Below are 24,615 nucleotides of genomic sequence, written 5' to 3' on the forward strand. Positions count from 1 at the left end.
GAACGCGCACACGCACTACCTTCATGGGTAAAATTACAATAGAGGGTTTCGTAGAATGTGGTTAGCATGCTTTTGTGCTCAGCACCCCTGTTGGCGCAGTCGTCATATCATTCCGAATTGCCAAATGCAACTCGTCATCTGCGCTTCCCAATCACACAGAAATGACTTACTATTACGTTGGAGGCGGGAATCAGGAGCGAGTCTAACGAGGTGCTCAGGTATAGCCGTGAACACAGAGAGAGAGGAAGTTGGGGAGGAAGAAAGTGCAGGTAGCCTTGGAGTCGGAAGCCAAAAAGATTGGAGCAATCCGCAAGCCCGATGCGGGCGCGCCGCACTCGAATTTTTTATGGCGGATCACGCCAATGATTGCATATCTTGGGTCGCAGTCTCCAGATTGATAAATACACAAAATCTATGTTAGCCTGTAACACTTATCTCTATATCATCAATAGTTTACTTCTGTTAATTGATTTCCTATTTATGACACAAGTAGCTAGTTTCCTTCTCTTGGCCCATCCAAATTACCATGCCTAATGATGCAAAAAAGATCTTGGATATTTCCAGTGCACCTGCTGAAGGTGTCTCGCGCTCTGTAAAAGCTGCAAAAGGCTTTGGAGAGCAACACTCGCGAAACAACATATCCTCATAATTGCATTATGTACCAACGAAATAAACAAAACAACATCCGAGTTCTCTATCGATGGTATCACTACGTCTATGACCATTATAATCCTGCTACAGCGTTCCAATGTCTAAATCTCGAGATTTTGACTCCACCGTGATGAAGAAATCCAAGCAAAGCAAGAAGAGAACTCTGAATATTATTAGACATATATTTGACACATTCATAATTCCTGATATACTCATTCGAGAAGTACTCCAATCAAGGGTGAGTGTACAGTTTCCACAAAAATTATGCGATTCTGGATCACGTGAATTGCTTGCAAATCAATTATACAGTTTATCAGATCACACAGCACGTACATGCCTTCGAATTCATAAATATATAGTGCAAGTTCACCTAATCAATATTCCTTTTGTATAATATGCCTAAAACTCTCACTTGTTTGCTGTACAGCATTTGAACCAAAAGTACGAGCTTTGATAAAAGCAGCATATAGACGTTACTTATCGATTTTTCACATTGTTGTCACGTAGATACAAATGCACTTTCTCATACATATCTCTTCATCGTGATATTCCATCTGAGCATACCAATATATCGTATACAACTCGCATTTAATCTTGGGCTCTATTAGTTTACAGTCGACATGGAAAAGAGCTTACAACAAGTCAGCTTGAACTAGAGCGCAGGATGCCAGAACTGGATAAGCCGAGAAATCGGTCCCTGAGTTGAAAATCAAATTTAGGCACGAAAACCCGCGTCGCGTCCGTCCGCCTCTTCACAGCACGCGACTCAATCATGACAGAAGCACGGAAAAGAGAACGAGAGAATGACTTGATGATCCTCGACGATGAAGAAGACGATATTATTCAAATTTCAACCAGCAGGCAGCCGACGTTGCCTGACCTGGCAAAGTTTATGAAAAGCAATCAATGTAAGAATATCTGGATTTAACATGGTTACCGGCGATTGACGAATAGCTTGCAGCAAAGAAGCCGAGAGTTGATGAATCCTCCGAGATCTACAACGATCAGTTGAGTCTATCGGCGACTTTTGGAAGCATCACACCCGGCGACGAATTCTTTTCTATCCAAGAAAACCTTCAGTACCCTGATTCACCCAAAGCAGCAACTGCCACTGATTCTGCGACCAAAAACTCAACAATGTCAAATAGCAGCGAAGATATTGTTAAAGATCTCGGCTTCATGAATGGGAAAGAAGATGACATCCCATCTTTGTTCGCGTATTATGAAGATCAAATGAAAGATAGGATGCAATCATCCTTTGCGGCTTCTCTCGAAATCGAGCCTTTGGACCTTACATCAGAACTCGGTTTTACGCTTGCATCCTCATCATCAACGCGGCAAACATTACCGTTAACGCAAAACAAAAATACATATAAATACAGCAGACCGCCAACAACCGGATCATATATCACAGCAAACTGCCCATTGACCGGCAAAACGCTGTATCTACCCCGCATGCAGAGATCCAAAGAGAAGTTTGATGTAGTGAATAAGATCAAGAAGGCTTCATTGCTGTCGAAACCAGTAACACTTATGACGAAAGAGATCGAAGCTGCCGAAAGGGAACGGAAAATGCGGGAAGAAAAGTAGAATATCACATCCGATTATACACCATTTGACTGGCATCACTCAACTGCATTCGTAGTGAAAGACGAACTTTACAGAGAAGACGAAAAAAGAAACGCGATAAAGCAAAGACAGAGCAGCTTTGGGTCGAGAAATACAAACCAAAGGCTTTCATCGACCTCCTGGGCGATCAAGTGAGCATTCAACACAGGACCTTTTTAAAGCAATATTCTAATACTGTTCAAAAGCGTGTTAACAGGGATGTCCTCAGATGGATAAAAGAATGGGATTATTGCGTGTTTGGAAAGAAACCTACGGCAGAATCAGAACGCGAGAGAGCTATGCGTCAGTACAAGAATGTCTTTGGCAACAGTGCTGCGAGTCGTAAAATGGATATTACAGACAAGGTATATATGCACACAACCGAATCCTCTCATGCAATGTCTAAAGGCTCTTCAAATTTCAAAGCCGAAGGATAAACTATTGCGACCTGATAAAAAGATACTTTTGCTATCGGGACCTCCAGGTTTTGGTAAGACTACCTTGGCACACGTAGCGGCAGTTCACGCTGGTTACAATATCATCGAAATCAATGCAAGGTAGCTTCCTTCTTTAAAGTTTGAGTAACTGTAGTACTTAGTGCTGTCATTTTTTTTGCAGTGACGATCGTACCGGTGACGCCATCAAGTCCAAAGTCAAAGCAGCGTTGGAGATGCAGGCCATCATCAAACAAACAGATACCAGCAAAGATGGAAAGGAAAAGGTGAAAATGGAACAAAAGCCAAATTTGTTAATCATCGATGAAATTGATGGTGCTAGCAGCAGCGGTGGAAGTGATGTAAGTTCCTGGATTGCAGGTGCCTATGCAAACTGTTACCTAATAAATCTACCAATAGAGCTTTATAAAGCAGTTGGTACAATTAGCAACGGCCGATGTATCCAAAGATGATGAAGACGAAAGCGTCAAACGTAAAGGAAAAGGAGAACGACCGACACCGTTGTTAAGACCTATCATTTGTATATGCAATGATGCGTACGTTTCCGACCGCTGCATACAGGCATCTCCTTTCTTACATGAACGTTTTTAGTTACGCACCGGTCTTGCGTCCGCTACGAGCAATTGCGCAGCATATCCAGTTCCGAAAAATACCAATGTTGACCATCGGCAAACGTCTGCAAGAAATCTGTGACGAGGAGGACCTCGAAACTGACCTTCGAACACTGTGTCTTCTTGCAGAGAGCACAGATGGCGATATCAGAAGCTGCTTACACACTTTGCAAGTATGTGTGGCTAGACTCAACTGTAATACCAAGTTCGATGTAGTGACATTGCCTTTTGATATTTTCTAGTTCATTCGCGGAAAGAGCGATACATTTTCCCGCGAAATGCTCAAAGAGGCGGGACTAGGACAGAAAGATATGGCCAAGTCTTTGTTCGCTATTTGGGATGAACTATTTTGCGCGATAGATGCTCGTAACCATTCGAGTATGCAAATAACGGGTACGAGTGTATACAGAGAGTTCCCAATCTAGCAATCATACTGAAAATATCATGTAGATTCCAAGCAAAGATACCTCAACCGGCTGTTACAGACAGTATCGAGCAACGGCGAATATGAACGTATCATGCAAGGTAAACCTGTGTAATTATTCAAGCTCATGTGTACGAACTACATACCCACATAAAACTACAAAGGCTGCTTTGAGGCATACCCAAAGATGCGATTTAACGACGTTGCCGGTAAAAAGGTCGTGATGATGAGCGACTGGCTAGACTTTTATGATCATCTCAACCATCGGGTCAATGACCTACACGAGTACAGTGTTCATGGATATTTACCATTTCCTATCATCAACTTCCATCGATACTTTGCTGGCTCTGTAATCCAAGATCACAAAGTTGAATATCCCAGGGTCGATTATGAAGTATGCACTAACAGGCGTCGATTGGTTGCAGACAGACTATTAATGGCTTTTCTTAGAAATTCATTTCCAAGAAGAGTCACGAGAACCTCATCAATGTCTTCCTAGAAGGCATCAATCCAGCACAGCGACGAGCTTTACACAAGAAAATTATTGTTACAGAATTGATACCCCGTTTGCTGCGAATTATATCTCCAGATTTGCGTCCTGTAAGTGAGTTAATATAACTCTTGAAAGCTTTCTAACCACTGTTTGTATAGGTAAATAAGCAACTCATAAAGCCAGCAGAAGTAGCTGTGCTTTCAAAACTCGTTAGAACCATGATCGATTTCGGCCTTACATTTATTCAAGATAAGAATGAGGATGGTCAATTTGTATACAAGTTGGAACCGTGAGTAGTGCTCTTTAATGGATAGGATAACAAGAGTGTGATGTTCTTATTGATTTAGACCCATCGAACAAATTATGAATTTCGAGAGATTTGGCATCAAGGGTGTCTTAAATAACAAGTACGCCGTGCGGCAATTAGTGGCACAAGAGGTACGTGATTCAGCATCAAAAATTATCGGGTATCTAACGTTAGAGTTGCTGTGATAGATCGAGGCCGAATTATTACGCAGACGAGAAGCTGCCATGGAACAGAGAGGTACAAAATTGAGCTTAAAAACGAAAAATGCAAGCACCATCCAGTAAGTGTTGAATTATGGTCGATGTTTTACTTACAATGCATGCTGATCAACTGGCAGAGAAACTATCAAACGAGCTTCAAAAGAGACAATCAAGCCGCAGGTAAGATATGTCAGATGGTTGTTCTATCGTGGGATATAGTATAATTGACATCTCCATGTCCACAGGTTGCAAAGGATTTCTTCGGACGACCTATTCAGCCAGACACCACACCACGCCGGAACAAGCAAGGTAAATATAAACTGTATTTTCATTAACATTGCATCTTTTATCCACATGTCACTATCTATAGTGGAGGTATCAAAAGCACCGGTTGCCTATCGTTATCACGAGGGCTTTTCAAATGCCGTGAGGAAACCAATGACTGTCAGCATGTTCTTGTAGTATGTAAAATTAATAAAGAAGCGGATTTGCTTATCGCGGCTGGATATAATCGCATGCTTGACAAGCCCACCACTGCATTTCGTTCTGTAAAGTGCATTGAGGACATGACCAATAACCAGTTCCAATATCATTTGTGCTTGCAATGGGTCGTTCAGATAAGCATACTTTGCATGCCAGGACGATATCATCTGCATTGTGAAATGTGCAGACCGAGCATTCCCATCCTTGCTGCAATTTTTCAGTTGGCTTCTCCGCAATCTTGCGCTTTTTTGGAGTTCGTTGCTGCTCCTCGTCATCGGATAGAATGACTACAGGTATTTTGCTGGAGCTTGGTGAATCCGATTCTGGAGATACAGAGTCCTCGGTTTGCAGTCCGCCACAGCACTTTTGGTCTCGCAAGCGTCGCTCTGCACCCCGAGCAGCCATCTGCGATGGTGTCAGAGTCTTGTCGATGCTTCCTCCTAAACCTGCAAGCCGGACGCCGCCTTTGGGAGCCATGATGCTTTGGATTTGTCTTCGTCGCTCTGCAGCTTGAAGAGCTTTCTGCTTTGCCTCCAAAGGTGACAATGTAGCCGAACCTCCCAATCTGCGACCTTCTCCGCCAAAAATGGTATATCCTCGTTTTCCGGACAGTATAAGCTCGTCCAGTTCGTCATTCAATTCATCAAGCAATCTATAAAACGCTGCATCGTGTGGTCCTCTCACTATATGCGCTAATCTTTGTAATTGATCGTATTAGTTACCTAATTTGATTAGGATTTTTTTTGAACTTACTCATGGAGCATTGTGCCTAGTAGATCATTGTAGTCCAAAAACGTTGTATCATCATAGTGAGGACGTAACCGGATGTTGATCTTGTAGCCTCGATTGATGTTGCACCCTAATAAATCTCCCTGTGAGACTGATATTTCTGACAGTATATTGATACTGCAACTTGCCCAAGAGATTTGGGTTGCCTGGGTAGAACTCGCACAGTTGAGTAACCTCCCAACTTCGTTTAGTCATTATAGGTGCGACCTGTCAAACGTCAACTCTCTGTTATCTCTTTATGCAATGCAGCAATCAGACTTACCTCTGCAGCAATGCGCTGCAGCAGCTCAAGTGCCTTGTCAGAATCCTTCTTTCTTTTCAAGACTTTGATCTCTCCAATCACATCGCTGACCATGGACGTCGGGAAAACGAGACATGGAAAAAATGCGGAGACAACATTTCTTATCAGCAAAAGCTTGTTTCAGATACACTGGTCTCTTTTTGGATCAACACGCGTGCATTGACTTTTACTGCCCATTATCATCAGAATGAGCAGAAGTCAAGAAGAAAGACCGAATGAATTCGGGCCACTCAACGATGCACCGTCGCCCATATCGTCGCCTCCTTCGCATATTCGAGCCGAAGACTTACCGTCACGCTCCTACTACTCGTCGCATATCGGCCAGGATCCAAGTACGTATAAACACACACGCATGTCAAGCTGCGACTGATGATTTATTCAATAATTGGAAAGATATAGGGGCTCAGTATTCAGCTTCATCCGAATCAATTCGTGCACAGTCCCTAAGGCTAGGGGGCTTGTACATGAAAGATGACATTACGGATTCGACCAAAAGGCATATCGATAGAGAGGAGGCACCGTATATCCATCCGCAAAAGTCATCGCCGAAAGCCAAAGCAGTATCTCCATCTAGCAATCTATCTTTGCTGCTGCAACGTAAGAATGACGTATCAACACAGCCGGAGAACGCCAGAGCAAACGAGGCCCAACCACTTCTTGGGTCTCACCTCGAAGTGACGCGCACAACTTCTACGCAGTATCACTCTATTGCAAATTCGATATCCCCATTGGATTCACCGGCACCGCGGAGACAGAGCGAACAATTGGAGACTTTCTCGAGCACTTCAGCGGAGCGCTACGCTAAAGATGCAAGCCCTTGGACGCATGCGGCTGGAAGAGTCCGATCTTCAGTGTCAGCGTTATCCACTATAAGCAGACAGCCAACAGCGCTAGTGAAAAGGACACTAACCCGAATGATGTCCTCGATACCTGCTGTAATCCTCGGCGTATTGCTGAATTTGCTGGATGCAATCTCTTATGGTAAGACAAGGCATATCCAAGGGAGAGAGAAAATTCGTGCACCAATATCCATACCCTATGTATATAGGCATGATTACATTTCCCTTGAACAATCCAATATTTGCGTCATTTGGACCCGACGGCATCTCCATGTTCTATGTCAGGTGTGTTTGGGTAACACAAAGATACGCTTTGACCAATCTGACATGGGGCGTTATCGTAGTTGCGTCGTTGCACAACTGGTGTATTCGTGCGGCGGTAGTGCCTTCGCTGGAGTTAATGGAAGGTACGTTCTTTTCTATCCTATTTGTCTGATCTTCTGACTCATTTGTTTTTATTTTGATGGCATCAGTATGATGATTGAAGGTCTGTTGCGAAAACGACCGTCTTAACCTGTACTTATCTAAAGCTATTATTTTTTTTTCAAACTTTGCAGTTGTACCATTTCTTCATATCATGTGAGTACATACAGGTGAAGCAATGTCCAGAGTCATTGATACTCACGCAAGTGACACAGGGCAGAGAAAATCGTGGATGCCGTAGGCAATGAAAATCAAGCAAAGATTGCGGCCTCGACAGTGGTTGCTTTTGCACTTAGCAGCATTTTAACTGGCATAGCATTCTTTTTACTTGGAGCTCTTAATCTGGGAGCTCTGATGGGCTTTTTTCCACGGCATATTCTGGTGGGCACCATAGGCGGTGTCGGTTGGTTTTTGATTGCCACAGGCATCGAAGTCTCAGGGCGCCTTGAAGAGAACCTTGCGTATACGTTACCGATGCTGAAAAAGCTCTTTCTGGATACCCACACTTTCGCTCTCTGGTCTTCAGCGCTCGGAGCCGCTTTGCTACTTCGTCTTATTCAGTATCGTTACACTAGTGCGCTTATTGTCCCTTCGTTCTTTATGCTGCTTCCCTGCGCTTTCTATCTGGTCGTTGTTGTTTTTGGACTGGATATCAATGAGGTGCGCGATTCTGGATGGATCTTTCCGTTGGTTGACAGCGACTTGCCATTCTGGCATTTTTACACGTATTATGACTTTACTCTCGTTGATAGGCGAGCTGTGGCACAGACAATTCCAGCGATGCTTGCGCTCACTTTCTTCGGTAGGTGATATATTGCAAAGTAAGCAGCTCGATGATGTGTTGACACAGTCCTTGCCTAGGTGTCCTTCATGTGCCGATAAATGTGCCTGCTCTTGGGGTTTCAACCAACAACGATAACATCGATACAAATCGAGAACTAATAGCACATGGCATATCCAACGCTGTTTCTGGTCTCTTGGGATCAGTGCAAAGTAAGTAAAATAACTTCCTTCAGAACCTTATCGTTGACTGGTATATTATTCGATAGATTATTTGGTTTATACCAACAGTCTGCTCTTTATTCGCTCCGGGGGTGATAGCCGGTTAGCGGGCGTAATGCTGGCTTGTGCAACAGCTGCGCTCTGGATGGTTGGACCGTGGATCGTTGGCTATATTCCCGTCATTGTCGTAGGAAGTCTTATTTTCCATCTCGGTCTGGATTTGCTCAAGGAAGCATTGATCGATACCTGGAGAAGCGTAAACCGCCTGGAATATATCACAATATGCGTGATTATCGCATGTATGAGCGCTCTTGGATTCGTTGAAGGCATCTTGGTAGGCATAATTATGGCTTGCGTCTTCTTCGTGGTTCAGAATGCAAGAAACAACGACACAATCCGTTCTACGCATACGGGCTCCGAGCTGCGATCGACTGTTCGACGTGTATTCCAACAACAAAAGTTCCTCAAGCAAGTCGGTCGACAAATACAAGTTATCCGTCTTCAGGGCTATCTCTTCTTTGGCACCGTAAATCAAGTCGAACGAGCAATCAGAGATATGCTTGATGAAAGAGCATGGGACCTCAGCCCAATCCGGTTTCTGATACTTGATATGCAACTCGTTCAAGGCCTTGATTTTAGCGCTGCCGAAGCATTTGTTCGCATCCGGCGTCTACTTAATATGCGTGAAGTATACATGATCATATGCAATGTTGCACAGAAATCGGATGTCGTAAACGCACTCGTCAAGGCAGGAGTTTGGAACATAGAGAGCGAATGGCATGAATATAGCGACTTGAAATGTTTTGAGTTTCTCAATGATGCTCTCGAGTGGTGCGAAAATCGCCTGCTTCAATCGTATTTTGATCGCATCGCTCGTCGACATACATCCACGACAGGTAAGCAGCTATATTCTATTGCCGTGACATTCTACTCATTTATTCGCAAATACAGGACCTATTAAATTGGATCAGGATGCTGATAGCAGCACACATATTCATATTGACATGATTTCTAAGGCGTCGCCTAGGCATGAAATGCTTGTCAAAGCCGCTCAGCAAACAGTCCCATTCGGTAAGCACATATGTATTGACTGTAAAATGATTTTTACCTTGCTGACAAGTGAGCGTTCTACATAGCCGAACGCAGAGATTCTATCTCGCACAAGAATTTTCCTCAACCTACACAGTTGCTTATGCAAGCTTTTGGCGACTTGTCGGACGAAGAGATACCTGTGGAGTTTTACCACAAGCTGGGTTCATATCTTGAATCGAAGCCCTATGCCCGAGGAGAAGTTGTGTGGAGGGAAGGAGATCCTTGCGACGGCCTTGTCGTTCTTGAGCAAGGCACGCTGCGTAGCTTGGTATCCGGCATCAAAGAAGAAGACGTGGTTGTGGAGACGATTCTACCAGGCACCGTCGTTGGAGAACTGGGGCTCTTCATTGGCAGCCGCCATCGTGCACGATCTCTCGTTGCTGAACAAGACTCTGTTCTTTGGATATTGACGCGCTCTTCATTCGAGAAGATGAAGCGTGAAAGCCCTGCAGTGGCGAATCAATTTATCCTTTTATCACTGCATTTCTCATCAGAAAGACTCGATATTATGACACGATACGCTTTCCAACTACATTAGCACCACCTGTATTGCTACAGAGATACCAACCCTCCGTTACACTTTACTGCTTTCTTGTTGCAATAATACATATCAGTCAGACTGCATGATAAAAAATGGAAAAACTCTCCGTCCAGAAATGGACAGAAATTTTCATTTTTGACAGCGTTAGTGTATCGCAATGAGACCAAAGACACTGAAAGCGTACAAACGCACTTTGCATTCCTATGGAATTACGTTTGGATTACATCCTCCTTATCAGATTATATGTAAGACAATATAAGAGAAGCGTCAGTGTACAATTTTAACAGAATGTGATCTAGTGGACGCAGACTTCATTCAAGCAGCGATCGATCAAAAACTGTTTATCGCAGACGAGCTCCCAAAGGTTTTTCAGGACATGACTAAAGAGTGTAAGACCTAAACGCGACTTTGCTTTACATGTATCTAAAGCTTCCAATAGTTGTCACAGAGTGCACGGTTCAGGAACTTCGTCGAAAAGGGGACAAGGCATCAACAGCGGCGTTGGCAGCAAAGAAGTTTGAACGAAAACGATGTCCTCACACAGCGAATCCTATTGCTAGCTCGGAATGTCTAAGGCAGATAATTGGGGATGAGAACAAGTATAATTACTGTATTGCTAGTCAGAACCTCGAGTTACGAGAGAAATTGCGCCAAGTGCCTGGAGTACCGCTCCTGTACATTAAAGCACACATGGTTATCCTGGAGCAAATGTCATCCGCCACCAAGAAAAGAAAGGCAGAGGTATTGCGGGATGATGTTAATTCACAGTTAGAATCTTGATACTGATAGTCGTTCCAGAAGGAGCAAGAAAAGCTGATTTCACCTAAAGAGCTGGAATTGCTCAAACAAGCTAAACGAGCTTATGGACTTGATGATTCCGTCAAACAGCCTCCGAAGAAGAAGAAAAGAGCAAAGGGACCCAACCCTCTTAGTGTCAAGAAGAAAAAGAAAGTTCCACCGCCTCCCCCAAAGAAGAAGAAGGCGGCCGCGCAATCCAACGAGAACAAACAGCAGTAGACTTCACACACTTACCGCATCATACTCCATCACTGTTCATTTACCAAAGCATTGATTCCAACTGATATTTATTGACATTGTATTGTAATTTCTATTAGCAGAGACCATTCATGAACAATGTATACTGGATTTGCAGGAGACAAAGCCAGCCAAGCAATCTGCAAGAAGAATGAAGTGTAAAATGATAATTGATACCATCTTTGTAAAAATTACAATAGTTACTAAACGCCTTTGAAATCTGCGGAGATATCCATCATCATCGTACTCCTTCTTTATCAGTAATTCAGGACGATCAGCGTGTTTTTGCCAACAGCTATCCAAGAATAAGTCTGATACTGTAAATCCAACCAGCACTTGTTTGCAGTTACTGAAAGTTTAGTGGTATTGGAATAGCGTTGATGTAGATGTAGCGCTGATGTGAAGACTGCATATGTAAAATGAAATTATGTGGAGAACGAAATGTGTATAACCCCTAAATGTATTCCAATAAATCTGGGACCCTGAATAAGACACATTTTGAGAGTTAAAGAACTTTATCTAGAAGATTGGCCTCCCGCAAATAACCATGTGACCTGCAAGCAGTCTTTACACAGCCATCTAGACATACACATCAAGGTATGTACTCATTAATACATGCAGAAGACTTATGTTTGAAAAGGTCACCTCGATGATAAAAGAAGGATAAATCTATTGACCAAAGATATTTGAAGAGTCGGCCGTCTTTGCAATACCTCTTTCATATATAATACCAAGTATACAGAGCGTTTGTCTTCATCCATAGATCAATATTGTATCAATACGAGCAGCATTGCAAATATTCTCAGGATACGGTTACCAGGAAACGTACTATGTTTTGCTTTGAGATTTGCTCACTGTTCACAAAAGGCCTGATCTGATGCTTGTATTTGCAACAAGCGGCAAAAATTTTCGGAACGGATCTCGCGGGGGAGAGCAAAGTTCTGTGTGAACCAGACAGTTTGTACTTTGCAAAGATCAGCGATCGATGACAACAGCAAACGGGCCTACCACCTTTGCCGATGACGGACGAGCTGTCATTGAGCGCACTATTGAAACGACGAGCATTAAACACGAAAATATTGAACGTCTTTATGAGATCGATCGCACAGTGACTAGAATCCTCGAGGGAGGCTACTCAAAAATCGCTTTGCAATTTCCAGACGAGCTGTTGGCTGACTCTGCTACTGTTGCTACGCTTCTTCGGGAGAAAACTGGAAAGAATATATACATCTTGGCAGATACGTCTTATGGCAGTTGCTGTGTGGACGAGGTGGCAGCTGAGCACGTTGATGCCGACCTTATTGTCCACTATGGTCGTTCTTGTCTAAGCCCGTAAGTCAGGAATGGCCAAAAGGGAAAAAAGGGGGCAGGGTAATTGACAGATATGCATTGAACGCGTGTATAGTACGTCGCGACTCCCTGTCCTCTACGTCTTTGGACAGCAAGATATGGATGTGTCTCATTGCATCCAAGAATTCGAAGCATTGTTTCCTGACAAGTCAACTCCTGTAATCATTATGTGCGATGTGGAATACTCATATGCAGTTGGTGAGTCGAGAAGAATTCAAGAATGTGAGGAGAATGTAGAACTAAAGTTGGATGCAGAAACTTTGACCAATAGATTGTCAGAAACCTACTCGCATATTATCCCTACAAAAATTCAGATTGAATCCGGTCTGCAGTCAACGCTAAATGACAGTGTCGCTTGCAAGCAAGCACCGCAAGCAGCAGCAGCAGCAGGAGGAGGAACAGATGAGAGGAGGAGAGGAGGACGACACTATGAGTTACCAGAAGATACATCCCTTGAATCTTGTTCTATATTCTTCATTGGAACTGAGAGTTTAACTTTGACAAACATAATTATGGTTCACAACAAATGCCCGGTAAGTTAACAACAACAGGAGCGTAAAGCATCAGCAGACAACAGCAAGTAGTTGTGACTGACAGGAGTACTTAAGATTTTCACTTATGACCCGAGATCCAAGATTGCACGGAAAGAGACCTTACAAGTGAACCGAATGTTAATGAAGCGGTAAGGAGAAGAAGGAATTCTGAGAACGATACAGCGATCCATAATCGACCAATCGGATAGCTATTCACTAGTGCAAAAGGCAAAAGATGCTGACACCATTGGCATTGTTGTCGGTACACTCGGCGTGGGTAAGCATTTGCCGGTGCAACGTTGCACCATTCATGTCGGATGTTTCTAATCGAATCATCCCAGCCTCATACTTGGATATAATCAACCATCTCAAAAAGCTTATCAACTCCTCGGGTCGCAAGTCGTATACTTTTGTAATGGGGAAATTGAATGTAGCCAAAATGGCAAACTTTATGGAAGTAGACTGCTACGTTCTTGTAGCATGTCCTGAAAATAGTTTGATTGACTCAAAGGTATGTCGTGCGAAAAAAGGAGGGTAGGATCTTTTGATTGACCTTTGACTTATGTCTTTGCAGGAGTTTTACCGCCCAATTGTCACCCCATTTGAGCTTGAGCTAGCGCTTGTCAGGTAAGGCCTCCTTATTCTCAAGTGGGCTTTGCTAGTCCCCTTTTTTATAATGAAACGTGCACTAGATCCAAGGAGTGGACCGGTGATTACATTACCGACTTTTCAAAACTTCTACCTGCTTCGCGAACGGATGGTTTTACATATGACGAGGTAGGGGTGCGACCCAAGTCAGTATTACAACATCCAGGTTTTTTATTGAGACATTTCCCTAGGGCGTCCATGAGGATGGGTCCAGTGATGAGGAACCGCATTTTTCCCTGGTCACAGGGCAGTACAAATCAAAACCTTTCAAGAGGGCGGGTGTCAAAGAAGTTGGTATGGCGTCAAACTGAACTTTACGCATATCAGCCTTATTAATGTGCGAATAGGAGCAGGAGAAGTACTCACAAGCAAACTAACGGACCTCACGATCAAAGACCAAAATATGAGCATATCGAGATTGCTAAACAGCACAGCAGGTGAGGGCGACGCTAAGACCAGGTTATAAGAAAACGACGGTTGAACATGCGTCAAATGGAAATGTAGGGATGCACCTGCAAAACCGATCTTTCAGGGGGTTGGAACAGAGGCTCGGTGAGGATGAGGCTGGAACTGTTCAGGAAGGCCGCTCGGGTATTGCAAGAGGATACCAGGATGAAAAGAATCTCTGAAAAGAAAACGTGCGATGATGCTATAGTGGCTGAAGACTTAATAGGTGAAATGAACGCAACCCTTAGCACTCAAAAAAGAAAAAGATAGTTGACCGGCTCCTAAGGGGCGCGAACATTCTGGATATGACCAAAGGAAAGACACGAAAATATGCATCTACTCTGGTTCAGTCGAAGGTTGTCATGGTTGACAGTTCACTGCCTTGACTTGTTTGCATCTTTGTATACTATCAGTAATAAATTAATGAGGATGATGACAATAAAAGGAACGTATTGTCCGTGTATGCCGGGTGGATGTCTTGGGGTGTCATGACAAAGACAGAGCGCGCGCTTTGTGCAGCAGAAAGGAGGGAGGCCGGGCTATGGCCAATGCACGCGCAAAATCGGTATGATAGTGCGGTATGCAGGGACACGGGATCACAGGACACGCAGGATATGAAAATTACACAGCGTTGCAACGAAACCATCCTTGAGGGCAGGCCGTCTTCTCCGTGCGCTCGTGCGGCCGGATGAACAATGCAAAAGGAAGGAGAATTAGATCTGTATTAATTTCTTACAGAGTATTGTCCCTTGCTCCCCGTGAATAAGCTCTTGATTTATCCATTTTCAGTGTCGTACTCTTTGGCCAAGTTCTACTGCGATAGCAACTGCAAAGAGGCTTAGGTTCTTGTCAATCTCGGCTTGGAGCGACAAAAGCGTACGAATCGCCGAATCGATGTACTCTATGCATGCCACAGTGGATACAAATATAGGTATTGAAACTACATTGCAAAGTCAGAGCCCTCCTAAGTCGTCTCGCCTCCCTTCTCATCCTGACAGGGACGTCACAAATGAATCAAGGGTCCTTGCAACGTAGAAACACTTGGAAACTACAACGACAAGCAAGCATTCTCCATTGTATCATGTTGTTCCCTAGGACCCTGCTTAGTGTGAACAAAAAAGCTCACACTTGACCCCTTTTTCTCTGGAATTTCACTGCCACTTGGTTTCCTCCCTTTCATAGCCTTTCCTCTATATATAAGTGGAGCCAGTTTCAAATCAGACCCCACCAACATCAATCTGCATCATTTCATCTTTCATTAACATGCAAGCATTCGAACAATCCTTCGCCATCAACTCTATGGAGTACTACGGTGCTCCTGCAGAGACCGACTCCAATTATTTTCTCGAGACTTTTCACCAATATCCTCACGGCGACTTCCGACCTACCTTTTACAACCCTTTCGAGATCAAGCATCGCCGACGGACTTCTCGCGCTCAACTCAAAGTTTTGGAAAAGTCGTTTTCGGAGAACCCAAAGCCAAATGCAACTGTACGCCGTATCCTTGCCCAAAAGCTTGACATGACCCCGCGTGGTGTACAGATATGGTTCCAAAACCGAAGAGCAAAAGCAAAACTTCAACGACGAAAGGCATCCGCTGCCGCTGCAGCTGCCGAACAACAGCAACAACAACAGCAACCGCAGTCATCCGATATCCACGTAGCATCATCATCTGCATCCACATCTGCATCATCTGCATCATCTTCTTCATCCTCTAACTCTACTTCTTCCTCTCCAGCATCTATCGATACTAACAACAACAACAACAACAACAACAACGTTAATTCCGTCAACTCCCATAATCACGCCGATAATGCATCTACTACAAGTGCAAATAACAGCAACAACAATAACTCTGAACAGCCTGTCCTCTTTTCTCAATTCTTTGCAAACGTTCAACCTCGTACTGATCAACAATCCGGAAAACCCGCTTTCACTACCTATTTTCCTCCTACCGGAAACAACGCAAAGCAGCATGCTACTTCGCTTCCTTGGCAAAGTCAGGAACAAGATCAGGAGCAAATTCGATCAGCTGCAGCCGTCGCTACAGCCGCCGCTGCCGTTGCGGCTGCATCTTCGCCCTCTTGCTCTCTCGTGCTGTCCGAGCCATTCACCAGCACCGCTCCAGCTGACCAAAGAGGTGTTCCCAGCATCAGCTGGATGAACAGCCAGCCCGTCCATCCTCTTGCTCACATTGACGATACTGCGTTGGTCAAGGATGAAAGCAACCTATTTGCTACCGAACAGTTCCTGTCTCAACCATGGGCACCACCTTGCGATATCGTGAACGAGGTAAATGCATAGCTGCCCGTTATTCTCGTATCGAAACAAAATCGCTGACTCGCTCTTTTAGTGCAAACCTAGATGTCTCTCCGAAAGCGAATTGCAATACGGAAGCTCTAACATGACATGGAACTGCAATGACTTTAGACGTGCCTGGTCCCTTGATGCATCTGCCATGTGCTCCCCCTTGCCCGATCAATATTCCATGGATCTGTACGGTCTTCAAGGCATGCCCTTTGACTATCAATCCCCCATGCAGCAGCAGCAACAACCTCTCCAGCAACAAAAGCGACAAGAACAACAGCAGTTCTCCCCTCCATTAATCTCCTCCTGCTCCGCTTCTACAGTATCTGCTAATTCTGTCACTGGCTCCCCTATCTCGCTCGACGGATACTATGACCAATCTTCCTTTAATTATGGCCTTGACCAGCAACAGACATCGTGCTCCTCAACGGACGCCCTAATCGCATCGGCTCTCGCCTAATCTACTTTATTTTTTTTTCTCTTTATCATATTTACTACATACACACACACTGCATCGTACAGCCTTCCATGCAACTCGACGTTCATACAACATACACAATCTCATTACATTATTTTTTACAGCATCCTTAGGAAATTGTGTTTTTCTCCCACAGCATCTCTTTTCTATGATCTTTCCTACTCTTTTCGCCTGTATGCCTTTTTTCATGCACCTTCCCCATCCGTTACGGTTCCAAACATGCGTTTCTTCTCTTCCTTTTACCACTCAAATCTCTGTCTCTCTCTTCCTATGTTTCCAAGGAAATCAAGAGAACTCCTTTCAAACCATGGGGGAAATTATTTGTTTGTATCCTTCTTTTCTTCGCTTTTTTCCTTTCTGTAATTAGTTTCGTTGATTTTTTCCTTTTTGCAAAAACGGTACATAAAGTTTCTTAATTTCTTTATTTATCAATCTCAAAGAGTTGTCTAAATTGATTTCTATACGTACAAGACAAAATAAATGTTCCAAAATATCCTGACAAAGCAAAGTTGCTCAGGACGCTCTTAAACTATGTTTTCAATTAATGTGTTGAGTAAACGGATGTCACTTTGGGAAGTATAACCAACCATCAACATCACCAAGGCGCAGTTGATTATGTATATGCACTTGGAGGATGTCCATCTATTATTTCACAAAAGTTACTAGAAAAAAGCATTCTCAAATGACATCTACATGCTGAGCTTCCCAGACCCGCAAGAAACACTGACAGACAAGAAGAAGCTCGTAAGGAGAGAACCGACTTCAGAAGAAACAAACGTAGATACAGCACCAGGTGGCCATCGTCAGACATAACCAGCAGAAGTATAAGGAAATATGTACTAAACGCAAAAACGCCAACGGGAATGGTGGTACATGTCTTCTGTTTTGATCGCTGAATAACCATTCATCATTCTGGAAGACTTTGGTCACTCTATGCCTCTTTTTCTATGCTGTTGAAAGTTCACTGCGATGATCCTATCTAGGAAATTGGATAGCGATTCCAAAGAGTAGATTTGATTCATTCGAATCTGCATATACCGTACATGCGTTCATGATCAACAAATCCTAGTACCTTAAACCTATCTAAAGCGCTCAAAACATCTCTACATCCATAAAAAGTTTTCTAAATACTGCTTGCTTAATTAGTTCTGTTAAGTCGCCTCATCTAGCTGCAAACAGGATTCGAGTGCGCTGTTGACTTTCTCCCGCAGTAGCATCGAACGCTCGCTTGTTATTTTTATGGCAATTCCAAGATCTCTAATGATATCATTTGCAACGTGTCGTTATGTAATCACCACTTCCTTTGTACGCTGATGTGCAAACCCCTCACTCCTCAGTCGGTGCCCCAGCGCTCATCCGTTATCCTTTTCCGTGAAACGATACCGACTGGAAAATTTCGGTGGAAAAAAGAGATAACAAGTCGGTTGATATATTATAATGCCAAATGAAGAAAAGACGAGATTTATTGCAAGTAGGATGCTGTGTAATATTATTAAAATGTCCTTGACTTTCGCATCTGCGCATAACCTGCTGCATCTTCCGCACTTGACTGGGCTGTGTTGGATTTCTTGTACTTTTTCCGTCCTCCCATGCCATACTTTGCATCCTTTAATTGACGTTTCTTGCTCTTCTCGGGTTTCCCTGACTTTTGTGCTGATTTTTTCTCCTTTGATGGTTTGCCGCTCGCCTTCTCCAATGCAATATCAAAATCATCGTTTACAGTGAGATCTCCGTTGTTGCCTTCTTTTCGCTCTACGTTGCCAACATTGAGTAACATAGCAGTATTTGAATAATATAGACTATGACTTACTTCTCTTCAGTTGCTTAATCTTTTCTAACGTTTCAGCCTTTTGCTTCTGTCGTTCACGCTCCTTTTCTAGTTGTAATTTCTTGCCAAACTTCTTGTTGTGTCGCTGTTTCTTTGCATCTTCAGATGCCTTGACGCGAGCAGCCTCGTTCATCAATCGTGTGCGGATCTTGGCCATATGCTCATCGCTCTTTATCATTTCTGCAAAGTAATCGTCTGGTCGTGTAAATGGTACACCAGCTTCCAACACTTTCTCGCGACCAATCTTGGCAGCTTCCAAAGCCTGCTGATAAAATGCAAGTTCTCGCTTCATGTCGTCGTTAGGATCTTCAACGCTGATAGGCTCGCTCGATGTCACAGACATTGTTTCTATCCAGGGTAACTTTTTCAGTTTGAATTCCTCGAGTATCCGAAGCATCTTGTCTTTGTCATTTGCTTTCACTCGTTCTGGTTTTCGAGTTTCTTTGTTATCGGTATCCTGTTCGTCATCTTCATCGCCAGAATCTTCTTCGTCTTCGTCGTCTTCATCGTTCTCTTCTGCTTCGCTTTCTCCTTCTTCTTCTTCTTCCTCCACACCATTCTCGACTTGTTCATTTTCATCTTCATCCTCCTCATCGTCACTCTTGTTGTCTTCTTGATCGTGTAACTGCTTGAAGGCTGCTTCCAATTCTTCGAGTTCTTGCATTTCCTCCGCATTAAGATCTAGATCTTGCAGCGGAACGGCCTCAGGCACCTCGTCGTTGCTGTCAGCGATTTCGGTGGCATGCTTCTTGTCGGGCACCTTGCCCTCTGCTTTTAACTTGGCCGCACGCTTAGCCTCTCTCTTCAGTTTACTCTTAGAGGGTTTCTTGATGCCCATTATTGTTCCAACAAAAAAGTTCAAGCAGGAAAAATTTCGGACCTGCAGCTGTTCATGTAGGTGTGGCTTTGACCCTCCGGCATGAATGCCTTTCCATTGGGAGGCTGTCAAACTTCAGGAGAAAGCATTGACAGCAACGTAAGTATAATGACGTTGAATAACACGGAAATGATCAAAATACGTCATTCACGAGGTTCTTCCGAGAAAACTGTACGTACATAACTATAATGACTCCTTATTGCAACGCGCTCATCCCCTGATAATCTCCAAAGGCGGTAAAGTATGTTTCGAGATTGCAGATCTGCTTGTATTTATGATAGACAAATCTCCCATCATATCTATTGGATATTTAGAGACTAAAGCTGTATGGGGGCGAATGCAACCTCTCTTGCACGAACTTGCATTTCTTCGGTCTCAATTTCATTTGTGCTTCTCAAAGTCGAGAACTCTAACAGTTCCCGGAAGTGATCTAGCCTACCATCTTGAGTCGATGAATAGATGGCCATGTCGTCGATATAGGTGGCAACAAACTGGATAGAAAATTCTTGCATTGTGAGGTAGATAGCGCGAGCAAAAGTACTGTTTTCGATACGTTCGTGGTATATTGCAGCAATACAACATTCAGAAGACTTCGGTCTTTTGTTCTTCTGGGGATATTCTTGTGTCCTCAACCGTAGGTTCAATGTATATCCACTCTGTTCATGCTCGGTCTATTGACGATGCCATTTGGCATCACTTTAAACGAGAAATTTCCCTGTGGGGCTGCCATGGTTACCTTTGGTATGGATTCTTCATCCAAGGCAATTTGGTGAAATCCCTTGAGTAAGTCGATGGTGCGGCCATAGATCCCTTATGTAAAGCACTGAGCATACCTTCTCGTCTTCCGGTTCATTTGCAAAACAGCCTGCTGCGTGGGCGACGAAATTCTTTCTATATGCCAACCACATAAAATACGTGGTATATGGGGATATTTCAAGCGCAAAGCTGGCGTCAGCATGATATCAGTCATTTCCAATGCAAGCTTTCCAGGGTTGTTGTTGCGATGCTGATGATACAGAAGCTTCTCCGTTGACAAGGGATGGTCGTGTTCGGGCGACTCGAAGCTCGGCTTTCCACAATCCGTTGTTCCTAGAAGCATAAACCATCCATGGGCAACCGCTTCACTTGCACAGGGTTTTTCTTTTGTATGCCATTCTTACAAATGTAATATCCTTTTCTTTCGACATCCTGAATACAAAGAGCTCTGTATGCTAAGCGCTCCAAAAATGCCTCCAATGTGATGTCTGGATCGATCTTTGCCGTTTCATGGCCCTGAGTTTCTCGTGCAATAGAAATTCGATGCTGTCTCTTGCGATACTGCCAACGCTGTCAAGCCTTGCACAAACCTTTGTCACCCACAGATCAGAGCAGGCCATTTTCATTGCACGAAGGTAGAATTAGTCAGGATCAAAGTCAATTCTCGCATAAACGTTGTGCTTATCGTCTTTACTGGGGCCTGAAAGTATGTACCTAGAACAGTAACTTGCAAAGAGGTACTCAGCATCATAAGATGCTGGAGGAGGAAAGAGCTCAGCAGCTTTGGCCTTCGCGTTCCTAAACTTGCGAAATGCCGCAGATTTTTGGAGTGCACTTGCTATAATCGTCTGAGTGCTCAGCCCCCGAGTGGGAAATAAAGCTCTATTGTGTCCTTTTGATTTTTCCATGCGAAACCTATTTTCCTTACTTTTTCACCCCTTACAGTTACAATGACTCCTTCTTACGGCCCTTTCCTATTACTAGTTCTCGTGTTCATTGTATTGGCTATTACATTCTTCTTTCTCAGAAGATATGCTGAGAGACGGAACGAGCGGATAACGCATAATCGAGGTGGGTAGCGGTTGTGTATCTTTTGCTTGCAGAATGACCGGAAGGCTAATCGTTGGATAACGATAATACTGCTTACTGAAGACACAGCGCAGGCGTGCGTATCTCACCGTCCTGTTGTGACATATGCTCCTCCACCATCCCGACCTCCTCCCGCTTACTCACCACCAGCTGACGCGGACGCATTCGCAAGCGCATCAAACCTGGAAGCTCCGCCCCCAGCATACAAAAATCATAGAAGAGATACCCGACTCTAAAAATGTATTCTTTTGTACAGTTACAGTTCATTCACATGTTTATATTTAATTGCATCTAGCTTGTGTATTTAAAGTTTGCCGACGAGATAAGAAAGAAGGGACGGTGTTCACGTTGCAACACAAAAAGTTAAGCAGAAGTTGGGAAAGGTGGTGGAATGGCTTCCTTGGGATACCGCTTATCCGCCTTAAGCTTGGCTGCATCCTTCACCTTGACAAACTGATCGTCGAAGCCAGGCACGGCCCCTTTAACCATAAGGAGATTGCGCTCTGAATCGATATCTACAACCTGTAATACCAAAATGCGTTAACGTGTTTCAAGATATAAGCCATGACAAGAAAAAGTTGCCTCATGCATACCTTCAAGTTCTGCACGGTGACATTGTTTCCTCCCATACGTCCAGCCATCTTCTTGCCCTTGAAGACCTTGCTGGGCCACTGTTTCAAGAATTTAGATAGATTAGCATTACTGAGCACTGTAAGAATATCTGCTGATCTGCAAAATTTACCTTGCGCTGACCCGTCGAACCAGCTGAACGGTGGGTCAAGGAAACACCGTGAGATGCTGGTAAACCTGCAAATCCCCATCGTTTCATGACACCTGCGAAACCTTTGCCGATCCTAAGCGATAGGAAATATATGTCAATGTAATTGTCGATAACCGCATGCTCGACAAATCCTTGGCTTACGAAGGTGCAGTGACATCTACAAACTGGCCTTTAACAAAGTGGTTGACTGTCAGCTGAGTGCCTATCGGCAGCAAAGCATCCTTTGTAACTTTGAACTCTGCAAGCTTTTGTCGCAATCCAACACCGAGCTTTTTAAAGTGTTCTCGCAATGGTTTCGTTACATTCTTTGGCGACTTTTCCGTTGATCCAATTTGTACTGCATCGTATCCATGCTTCTCGGCCGTGCGTACGTCAGTGACAATCACGTCTTCAAGCTGTTATTTTAAAAGAACAAATACAGACGGTCAACTGCAAGGTCCATTTTTCAAGCATTCAAAAACATTAACATTGCATTCTTATTACCTGAAGCACTGTAACAGGAACACGTTTGCCTTCCTCGTCCCACATGGCAGTCATTCCTCGTTTCCGCGCAATAACACCTGTGCGGATTGATTCAGGAGTCCATTTTGCTGGTTCGGTTGCTGGTGCTGCTTGGGAACGGATAATAGAGGTGTGAAAATAGGATGCGACGGGGGCAGAACGTTGAACTGAGAACGTCGCTGCTCGTGTAAATGGTCTCACTAAAACGTTCATTGCTTTAAGCACTTTGGCCTTAAGCTGTCAATACTTCGAGGGCCGGATTAAAGTGACTGAAATTCGGAGGCTTATCAACAACTGGCGTCGAAAAAATGAAAGGTACTGAGCGCACGCAGGTCGATCTTTCTTGATCCCGAAAAAGAAATGGCTGCCAGTAACTACGATTCTCGAAAACGATCACGAAACGACGAAGATCAAGAACAAACACCTTCTAAAAAGCAAATTTTGGAAGGCGGCTCGGCTCTTGATTCGATTCTGTTGCCGAATAAGGCTCTCTTGCCTGCAGCAGACAATGAAGACTTTCGAGTTATAACCGGCACATACGAACGTATACTTTATGGTATCAATGCCTATTGGGAAAAGAATGCAGATGATGATAATGGGTCTGCTGTAAGCTCAAACCAATGGTGTTTAATTAGTATAAGTGGTTGACCATTATATTCATACAGTACAAAATCCGCATGGAACCGGTGTTTATTGTCCCTGCGCATATTGGATGCATACGCACTGTAGCTATTGGAGGCCACTTTTTAGCTTCAGGAAGCACAGACGAGATCATTCGACTGTATGATGTTAAGAAGCGGAAGGAGTACGGGTCTTTGGGTGGACAGCATACAGGAGATATTACCGACATCCAGTTCCATGGAAAATACATGCTGACAGGAAGCGAAGACAAGATGATATGCTTATGGCGAACGAAGGATTGGGAGTACTTGAAAACATTAAAGGGTCACAAGTAAGTTGTCTGTCACACAGCAAACTCGGGCGCATGTTGACATAGATGGTTGCATTTTCACAGAGGCAAAGTAAATTCCATAGCTATACATCCTTCTGGAAAAATCGCGCTTTCTGTTTCCAGTGATAAGACTGTGATCGTGTGGAATCTGATGACAGCAAAGAAGGCCAGCATGAACAAAGTGGGCCAAGGTAAAATGAAAATTGGAGACAGTGGTAGGCAAATTTTGCTAAACGACTAGTAACAGAGGGTTTGTGTGTCTTGTGGAATAACGAGGGTGATAAATATGCTATCATGTTTGACCGATCTGTCAACATTTATACCGTATCTGTAAGTAGCATTCGACGATCAAAAATAAGCAAGAGAACTGAAAGCAATTTCAGGATGCATCTGTATCGACGACGATATCCCATCACTCACGATTTTTGTGTATGCGATATTACACCTCTCGAAAGAAGGACAAGTCATACATCGTTACTGGACATGAGGATAGAACTGCGCGCGTTTGGGATGCAGAAACAGGAGATTGCGTCGCAGAGCTAGCTGGCCATAAACTACGCGTCAAAACACTGTCGATTATGGTCTCTAAACCGCAATCTTCGAAGGAATCAATTCCTGTTTTGATCACAGTATCGTCGGATGGCGTTATCAAATGCTGGGATCTGGAAGCGGCTCTAGACAAGAAGCAGGTCGTTCTAGGAGGGTATAACACCAAGAGCCGTGTAACTTGCTGCACATCCCACATTGGTTTCCATAGCTCTGCAGACTCTTCTGAAAAGGATGCAGATGCAAAAGCGACATAAAAATCTATTTT

General features: G+C 43.8%; 10 protein-coding genes across 10 annotated transcripts; 7 read left to right on the forward strand and 3 right to left on the reverse strand.

The window, feature by feature from the left end:
- Positions 1-1,423: 1,423 nt before the first annotated feature.
- Positions 1,424-5,211, forward strand: VTP01DRAFT_5298 (uncharacterized protein; the record flags this gene model as incomplete). Its single annotated transcript, XM_069384074.1, has 18 exons — positions 1,424-1,559; positions 1,613-2,237; positions 2,297-2,411; positions 2,466-2,624; positions 2,686-2,816; positions 2,878-3,055; positions 3,114-3,250; positions 3,306-3,498; positions 3,568-3,718; positions 3,776-3,850; positions 3,914-4,143; positions 4,200-4,349; positions 4,401-4,531; positions 4,590-4,680; positions 4,738-4,829; positions 4,887-4,929; positions 4,995-5,058; positions 5,120-5,211. 18 exons carry the CDS (start codon positions 1,424-1,426, stop codon positions 5,209-5,211), a joined length of 2,793 nt encoding a protein of 930 aa, XP_069235531.1.
- A 30-nt stretch (positions 5,212-5,241) lies between these two features.
- On the reverse strand, positions 5,242-6,376 carry VTP01DRAFT_5299 (uncharacterized protein; the record flags this gene model as incomplete). The annotated part of the gene is made up of 4 exons (XM_069384075.1): positions 5,242-5,929; positions 5,986-6,091; positions 6,150-6,228; positions 6,284-6,376. The coding sequence occupies 4 exons, from the start codon at positions 6,374-6,376 to the stop codon at positions 5,242-5,244; spliced, it is 966 nt and encodes a 321-aa protein (XP_069235532.1).
- A 133-nt stretch (positions 6,377-6,509) lies between these two features.
- VTP01DRAFT_5300 (uncharacterized protein) lies at positions 6,510-10,216 on the forward strand (the record flags this gene model as incomplete). The annotated part of the gene is made up of 11 exons (XM_069384078.1): positions 6,510-6,654; positions 6,716-7,303; positions 7,371-7,446; positions 7,506-7,568; positions 7,635-7,648; positions 7,719-7,740; positions 7,800-8,386; positions 8,446-8,577; positions 8,634-9,482; positions 9,538-9,657; positions 9,723-10,216. The coding sequence occupies 11 exons, from the start codon at positions 6,510-6,512 to the stop codon at positions 10,214-10,216; spliced, it is 3,090 nt and encodes a 1,029-aa protein (XP_069235533.1).
- A 160-nt stretch (positions 10,217-10,376) lies between these two features.
- On the forward strand, positions 10,377-11,236 carry VTP01DRAFT_5301 (uncharacterized protein; the record flags this gene model as incomplete). Its single annotated transcript, XM_069384079.1, has 4 exons — positions 10,377-10,464; positions 10,519-10,608; positions 10,659-10,960; positions 11,018-11,236. 4 exons carry the CDS (start codon positions 10,377-10,379, stop codon positions 11,234-11,236), a joined length of 699 nt encoding a protein of 232 aa, XP_069235534.1.
- Positions 11,237-12,239: 1,003 nt separating this feature from the next.
- VTP01DRAFT_5302 (uncharacterized protein) lies at positions 12,240-14,414 on the forward strand (the record flags this gene model as incomplete). The annotated part of the gene is made up of 11 exons (XM_069384080.1): positions 12,240-12,586; positions 12,660-12,802; positions 12,860-13,137; positions 13,213-13,286; positions 13,347-13,414; positions 13,479-13,648; positions 13,712-13,764; positions 13,830-13,914; positions 13,977-14,079; positions 14,133-14,222; positions 14,290-14,414. 11 exons carry the CDS (start codon positions 12,240-12,242, stop codon positions 14,412-14,414), a joined length of 1,536 nt encoding a protein of 511 aa, XP_069235535.1.
- Positions 14,415-15,495: 1,081 nt separating this feature from the next.
- On the forward strand, positions 15,496-16,999 carry VTP01DRAFT_5303 (uncharacterized protein; the record flags this gene model as incomplete). The annotated part of the gene is made up of 2 exons (XM_069384081.1): positions 15,496-16,524; positions 16,586-16,999. The coding sequence occupies 2 exons, from the start codon at positions 15,496-15,498 to the stop codon at positions 16,997-16,999; spliced, it is 1,443 nt and encodes a 480-aa protein (XP_069235536.1).
- Positions 17,000-18,509: 1,510 nt separating this feature from the next.
- On the reverse strand, positions 18,510-19,683 carry VTP01DRAFT_5304 (uncharacterized protein; the record flags this gene model as incomplete). The annotated part of the gene is made up of 2 exons (XM_069384082.1): positions 18,510-18,769; positions 18,828-19,683. 2 exons carry the CDS (start codon positions 19,681-19,683, stop codon positions 18,510-18,512), a joined length of 1,116 nt encoding a protein of 371 aa, XP_069235537.1.
- Positions 19,684-21,428: 1,745 nt separating this feature from the next.
- On the forward strand, positions 21,429-21,803 carry VTP01DRAFT_5305 (uncharacterized protein; the record flags this gene model as incomplete). The annotated part of the gene is made up of 2 exons (XM_069384083.1): positions 21,429-21,549; positions 21,631-21,803. The coding sequence occupies 2 exons, from the start codon at positions 21,429-21,431 to the stop codon at positions 21,801-21,803; spliced, it is 294 nt and encodes a 97-aa protein (XP_069235538.1).
- A 127-nt stretch (positions 21,804-21,930) lies between these two features.
- On the reverse strand, positions 21,931-23,062 carry VTP01DRAFT_5306 (mitochondrial 54S ribosomal protein uL3m; the record flags this gene model as incomplete). Its single annotated transcript, XM_069384084.1, has 5 exons — positions 21,931-22,089; positions 22,161-22,238; positions 22,310-22,421; positions 22,490-22,743; positions 22,832-23,062. 5 exons carry the CDS (start codon positions 23,060-23,062, stop codon positions 21,931-21,933), a joined length of 834 nt encoding a protein of 277 aa, XP_069235539.1.
- Positions 23,063-23,209: 147 nt separating this feature from the next.
- VTP01DRAFT_5307 (uncharacterized protein) lies at positions 23,210-24,604 on the forward strand (the record flags this gene model as incomplete). The annotated part of the gene is made up of 5 exons (XM_069384085.1): positions 23,210-23,455; positions 23,515-23,801; positions 23,865-23,992; positions 24,049-24,131; positions 24,185-24,604. 5 exons carry the CDS (start codon positions 23,210-23,212, stop codon positions 24,602-24,604), a joined length of 1,164 nt encoding a protein of 387 aa, XP_069235540.1.
- Positions 24,605-24,615: the final 11 nt, after the last annotated feature.

Source organism: Rhizomucor pusillus (assembly GCF_041956525.1).
Source record: "Rhizomucor pusillus strain CBS 183.67 unplaced genomic scaffold VTP01scaffold_21, whole genome shotgun sequence".
NCBI lineage: Eukaryota > Fungi > Mucoromycota > Mucoromycetes > Mucorales > Lichtheimiaceae > Rhizomucor > Rhizomucor pusillus.